The sequence below is a fragment of the Rhopilema esculentum genome, chromosome 21 (assembly GCF_057945365.1).
Source record: "Rhopilema esculentum isolate cy_ngs chromosome 21, ASM5794536v1, whole genome shotgun sequence".
Classification (NCBI taxonomy): domain Eukaryota; kingdom Metazoa; phylum Cnidaria; class Scyphozoa; order Rhizostomeae; family Rhizostomatidae; genus Rhopilema; species Rhopilema esculentum.
In genome coordinates, this window is record NC_142835.1 from 6,066,175 (window position 1) to 6,072,982 (window position 6,808).

General features: G+C 35.9%; 1 protein-coding gene across 2 annotated transcripts; it reads left to right on the forward strand.

The window, feature by feature from the left end:
• Nucleotides 1–41: 41 nt before the first annotated feature.
• LOC135684909 (uncharacterized) lies at nt 42–6,433 on the forward strand. Of its 2 annotated transcripts, XR_016145183.1 has the most exons (7): nt 42–121; nt 1,429–1,548; nt 1,890–2,505; nt 3,100–3,260; nt 3,799–3,863; nt 4,544–4,976; nt 5,410–6,432. XR_016145183.1 is itself a non-coding variant. In XM_065200608.2 (6 exons), the coding sequence occupies exons 2-6, from the start codon at nt 1,459–1,461 to the stop codon at nt 4,545–4,547; spliced, it is 936 nt and encodes a 311-aa protein (XP_065056680.2). In that variant the 5' UTR covers nt 42–121; nt 1,429–1,458; the 3' UTR covers nt 4,548–6,433. The 2 variants fall into 2 exon arrangements, 1 of the variants encoding a protein (XP_065056680.2); XM_065200608.2 differs by having other exon boundaries at nt 4,544–6,433.
• The last annotated feature ends 375 nt before the right edge of the window (nt 6,434–6,808 follow it).

Consider the following 6,808-nt stretch of genomic DNA (forward strand, 5'->3'; position numbering starts at 1 on the left):
ATTCTTCCTGTCCCTCGGGCTCCTTCGCAACGTGTGCTCCTTCGTAATGAACTCCTCCACACATAGTGGCAAGTTCAAATTGATAAGCCAACGTGACGGTGATATGATGTGATAATTGCAAGTGAGTAAAAAGTGTAAAGTTGTTAAAATATAATTTGATAAAGGCAACCTCTGATAGTTTTGTTAATTACATGCTTAGGCCAAAAATTTTGATTTTTAAGGTGGATATACCTTTATAAATCAGGCACAGCGGAGCGTGGAGGAAAGTGCAGGGAGCTAAAACCGAAACAGGAAGATTGAATGGTAGTCTCTTAATTCCTAACGTTTTTGGCAAAAGATGGGGGACCTTTATCCCTCTGCCCCTGCTCTGCTGTGCCTAGAAAGAAGGATCATGAATATTGGCCTTTTTTGGGTCTTCACGTTTATTGCGCGCAGTGGCGTCGCGTGACCATTCTCGCTGGGGGGGGGGGTGCCAGACTGGAAACTTTGCTTCTTGCGCGGGCAAGTTTATTTTGAAAATTTGAGACTGCGCGCCTGAAATCATGCACTCTTAGTTATTTTTATTGTTAATAATGTTAAATCCTATTGTCAAGGGATCTAGGGGATTTTGCGCGGCCAATATGCAAAAGCGCGCAGAGGTGTGCGCGGGCAATATATTGCGGGCGCGCAGCAAAGTTTCCAGTCTGGGGGGGGTGTAAGAGTTGCAAAACCATATTTTACCAACATAAATTCTTTTGTTACATTAATATTTTGTTATAATTTAATTCTACCTACGAGTTCTCTCAGTTCAGTTTTCATTTTTTTTTCAGTTCAGTTTTCATTTTTTAAATTCCACTACATACAATTTATCAATAACAAGACAAGCATACATCTAAAATACAAGAAATTAATACAATATACCAATACAAAACATAGACACAAGATAGATTGTATGGAGGGAATTACTTACAGGAGGAGCTCTCTCAGTAGTTAGACTAATCGAGGAGAGACCACCCCCTATGAAAGTTGGGGGGTGTACACCCCCACACACCCCTTTTTTACCGGCCCTAATCCAAAGTGGATCATGCAATTTAGAATTACACATTCTTTTCCAATCTCAGCTATGGACAAATTTAAAAAATCATTTTGCCATATTTGAAAAAACTTTCTAATTTGAGCCACATCCCAAAACTCGCCCAAACCACGCTCAAACCACACCCAAACCACGCCCAAACCACGCCCATCTGTCGGGTGGGCAGAAGTGCACCCATTATTTTACAAAAATCTCTCAGGAGTGCAGCTGCCATGGAATTCATGATGGGTCTCAGAGGTTGGCTGGAGGGGTACTCTACCCCCTCTCATGTTATGTTCATGCTTTATGTTAAAGTTTAATATTTACAAATGATATTCTTAACTATATTTCACAAGGATTGTTTTTGTTTGTGTCAGGTTGGAGAAACTGGTCATAACTAAGAAGCCATGGAAAATTCTACTCTCCCATGTCTTGTAGGGGAAGAACCACCTCTATGGGACTCATGCTTTTCACAGCAATCCAAACCAACCGATGTGGTATTTGCACAAGCCTGCTATCATATGATTTTTTGATGAAATATTTTCTCTAGAACTTTGTACACCTATGCATTCCTACTTCTTTTCATTGTTCACATTGATAAAATTTGTTTTTTTTCTTTGGTATTCCAATGGTACTTGACATCAATTCAATCCAATTCCTTAGGAACAATTATGCTTTTATGGATTGGCAGTTTTCAGTCAATTTAAGTTAATAATAGAAAATAAATTAAGTTCTGGTTTGTTCATCTTTTCTCTTGGCAGTCCATTAAGTGACCAGTTTGTTTTTCACCTGTAGCTCTTTAGCTCACTGCAATCCTTTTTTCCTTCACTTCTTTCAGACAGCATATGAGCCTGCAGTAAAAACGACAGAATCAAAGAAGGCAAAAGAGAAAAATGAAGTAAAAAACATCCCAAAGAAAGCTAGGAAAAGAAAAAGAAGAAATAATTTTTGGAGAAAAAAGAAAGCTAAAATATTGCAACCAGCACCACCTGAAGTTGCTTTGGCTGTAAAAGAGGCGGAGAGGCCTGATGGCCAATACACAGGGTACACTGATGATGATTTTGATGACATGTACCTAAGGGCTGCAAACAGTTTTTCTGGAAAACACTTAGCAAACTGGGATGATCAACATAGATTGTACCTCAGCAACAAGGGCCCAGCCAATCAACCTAATTCTAAAAATGCTCTTATGCAACAACATGTGAGAGAAGCTCAATATATGTTTTATGGTAGTTTTAGAGAAAATTGCGCAAAGTCAGGCTCAAAGAAAATGATTGGAAGACAACATTTAGAAATAATAGATATTAAACCACAGTTGTATAATAGTTTTGAGGGACCTGCACTGATTGTTGGCCCTCAAAATAAAGTTGTCAATGGAGAGAAAAAAGATGAAAATTTGATAGTAGTCAATGAGAATGTGCTGGAAGACAATCAACAATCAAAGACTAAACTAAGTATGTTTATTACAATTATATTTTTGTTTAGAGATAAAAGGTTAAATGCTGTATTCGGGCATGGGATGCAGCTCTAAGGGGAAAGCGTCCAGTCTCAAGATCCTACCATTGAAACCTTGGCTAGGTCCCATATGGTATGGCAATATCCTTTATCTTAAGATCATGTCAATATATTCTATGCATCTTGAATAGTATAGAATAGTATAGTAGGGGGGTGCTAAAACCGTATAAAAAGAGGCTTTACTGATTGTTTATTACTTAAAATTTGGCATTTTTGGAAAAGTGAGGGGGGGGGCTAAAACCCCCCAGCCCCCCCCCCCGTGCTCCGTGGAGCCTGTCTTTACTTTTAAGCTTTAAAGACAAGGGTAGACAAACTCGTCATTTGAAAAAATGGCCCATATCATGCCATTCGCCTACGTACTAAAAGCAAGACTAAAAATGAGTTTTTGAGATGCCAGTGATTGTCTTGTTTTCTCTAACAAAGAATAAGTTATAAAAACATTTGGCTAAAGTATCTTAACGTTTAAGGGTCTTAACATTTTTCTAACAGTATTACCCTTTTAACTTTTGCCTACATTCATCTTATTTTAAAAGTTTTAGAACTGAAAGTACAAAAACTAACAGAGGAGAATCTAAATCTGAAATCTCGAATGACGGCTATTGAAATTGAAAAAGAGAAGCTTGTTTTGGTTAATGGTCAGCTGGAAAAGCAAGTACAGAATGACGAAACCATTCAAAAACTCAAAAACATACAGGTTTTTATCCTTGTTTTCTGTGTTCAATATAATTTCCTTCATTCAATTTGAAACTATCCAGGAGAGAGCATATTACACGGTACGAAATCAGCAGACGAAATAAGATAACACGAAATCCATTTTCATTATCTATACTTTAGAAACCAGTGATGTAAGATTTGTCTATAAAATTTGTCATTCTTATTACTTAAAACTACCATGAAAACTATGTGGGTCTTTCTGTTGGCATTTAAAGAATAACAGATGACGATTTATTCTGCGAAGAAATTTCGAAATTTTGTCACCTATTTCAGTTTTGTCATTTCACCATTCTTTTTTTGTGTAAATTCTCACTGACGCTGCGCTCACATTGCTTCGTATTTGTTTCTCAACGTTTTAGTTGATAAAAACGATGTCCCCACTGAACAACATTCAAATAAATACGGTATAAATACGGAAAGTGCTCACACTGCTCCGATAAAGACACTGTTGGTATGCTCATTTTAGACAGACGCCTCTTCGTGTATTGGTTCTAATTTTAAATATATTCATATTATAGATAGACGCTTTGAACTGTGAAATAGAAGGCCTGAAGCGACTCATATTTTCACTTCAGAATCCAAGGTAGCCCTTATTCGTACTATACAATACTCTGTTTAAACTTTTTTATAAATTAATTTTTTATTTGCTCGTTTTCTGCCTCATAAAGTGTGTTTCCCAATGACATGTTTGTAAAGTCAGTAAACTTGAAGGCTGTTGTGTCTCCATTACTGTAATAACAGCACACCTTTGTTACACGTATTGTTTCATTTTATCTACTTCATGACTTCCTTTGGAAAAGTGAAAATGCATCCAGCTCGAAACTGATGCCATAGAAAGATATTAAATTTTCCTCCAGATGGAGTTATTGCAAGTTTCTCCCATAGCCAAGAGGCTACTATAGATAAACAAAATTCTATTGAGAATTGAGACTGCGACATTATCGTCTAGAAGTCCAAATTGAAACAGCTAGATTGGCTGTTTATTGCAGCCAAGATGCTTCTTTGCTCTCCAAGTTTCGTTGGACTCACTACAAAGATAATAGGTTGTTGATTTTGAGTCTGGAGAAAATGCAAGCCAGACAGGGATAATATGCCAACGCTGTATTTTTTGGTGTTGCTAATAGTAATAAACCTTGAACTTTGACGTTTCTTCTTACCCATAAAGCAAAGCCTCCCTTTCAGTAATAGAACATGACCGTACACGTGTTTTAGGAGTTGCGCTAAAGCCTACCTGCATATTTATCATAGCACTTTTCTTTCTAGGTGACTGCATCCACATAAACAAAATTTTGGATCATGTCGTTATCATATTTCGAGGTTTATGTAAAAATATCTTTATTATGCACTCATAAAGACTCGAAAATCAGAATCGTAAAGTGTTGCTGTTCCGTCCATGCAATGACTCAACTATGGTACCAATGTTCTTTGCTTCTAAATATTTTGTGAAAGGAGGGATTTTGAAAGTGCTCCTAAGAACAGAATAAAAGATAGTTTAGTTTAGTTTAGTTTAGTTAAAATAGTTTTAATAGATAGATAAATAATATACAGATGTTTATTCAGATAATAACAATTAATTTCCCTCTAAAAATACCTAGATGTGCTAGAGTGTTTTAGCGAAATTGTTGTAGAGAACTCTTGGCTCACTCCCCAGACTTCAGAGAAGGATAGCGAATTATGGGAAAAGATAACAAACAAGGTGAGGTTTTTAGAGCCATTAGTTTCTATATAAACATGGTTTTCTCGAGTTTTTCACAATAGTGCTGTGACGCTTCATCTCTTATACATATTTTGTGGAATTTAAATTTGGACAAGAGTATCAAAAAAGTATTTAGAAAAAGTTGTTTACAGAATTGTTAAAAAATGGTTTAAAGACATCGCCTTCTTTTGCAGCTAAGTTTTATAAAACAAGGTGAAACGCAGGCCTTAACGGAAAACCACTATAATCTTTGAAGCAATAGAAATAAGCGTAAAACCTCCCATATCCATGTATGCAAAAGAAACGCATAAGAAATTTTTTACGCACCACATAGCTTGTTCCAGTTTGAACTTATTTTATATTTATTAACAGGACACCTTTAAATTTCATGTCATTCTAATTCTATCGTATTTATTTAGAAATTTTTTCATAGATTCATGTGCGCAGCCAACTATTCTGTGACCAATTATTGACAGCGAATGTTTTTAAATAGAGACAGATCTATACTATGACGTAATTAGAGTGGGTGCCTGAGTACCATACAAATAGAGGATAAACAGCACCCCATCGATTTCCGTTCTTTAATAGTCATGGTTACGTACTCGTAATCATAAATTTTTTCCATAATTTTACAGAAAATTATTGATAAAAGGATATAAAGTTTTATTTTGCCCAAAGAGTTCTGCCAATTTATATAGAATTTATATACCAATATTTAGTACGTTTTTTCCAATCACTATCGTAAATATGTATAACAATTGTTTGGTTTTCATATACGAATTTTGTTTATCTTTGTTGTGTTAAAGTTCCAAAAAGTTGTGTTATTGTTATTTTTATTTAGAAAATATGATACATCTCATAAAATAGCGTCTTTTTGTACTTGATATTGGCTCACAGTTTTTTAAGATAGAAAATGAATAGCCGAATTTTAGAAAAGAAAGATAAATAAAATTGGAATAGATGTTACAAGCTTTGATAAAATATACTCAAATACCATATTTATTCGGGAACAGGTTGGGCTGGTCCGCGAAATACAGTTTTTAAGCAGGCATTTAGCAGAGTTCCTGGAAAAATTACTTTTGAAGGCAATGCACAGCTTCCTACAATTATATTAGCATCTAAGAACAGTGGATTGTACCGAAAATTCCCTGTTTACAATAAGCTTAAATAGCTTCATACAGTAGACTCCGGTTATATTCACATCAAATGTTGCTTGAAAACTTGTGACTGTAAACGGAGCTACATTACATTGACCAGTTTGCATTTTTGTGTCCAAATTTTTGTGATTGTATCCAGTACTGTGACTTCAAGCGTAATTATTAAGCGGTTGCGGCTGAAATTATTCTCTCCAAGTGTGTTCTCTTCTTCTAACAAGGGTTATATAAATATCCTTTTCAAACAGGGGAGTATGTTCGAAAAGGCGTTAAAAATAGTTGGCTTTTGCAATTTACTCGAAGAAAAAGGAATGACAAAAATATTCTTCTTCCCCATTCATTTGTGAAAATTATATACTTCTTGTCCGTTTCTTTATGTTAAGAAATAATACCCTTACCGTAAATTCTCGAATAAGCCCCCGGGGGCAAATTCGCAAAAAAGAATTTTTTGGGTGGGGGCTTATTCGAGGGGGGGCTTATTCGAGGCGGGGGGCTTATTTCAAAGTTTGGTATTTCCCTCAAAGGTTCGAGAGGAGGCTTATTTGCAAAAATGATTTTTTAGGTGGGGGATTATTCGAGGAGGGGGGGGACTTATTCGAGGATTTACGGTATTATCCGTTGCTTTCTCGCTTGACAAAGCCTCACCAAAGGGAGGCACATTTCATGGAAGGTAACATG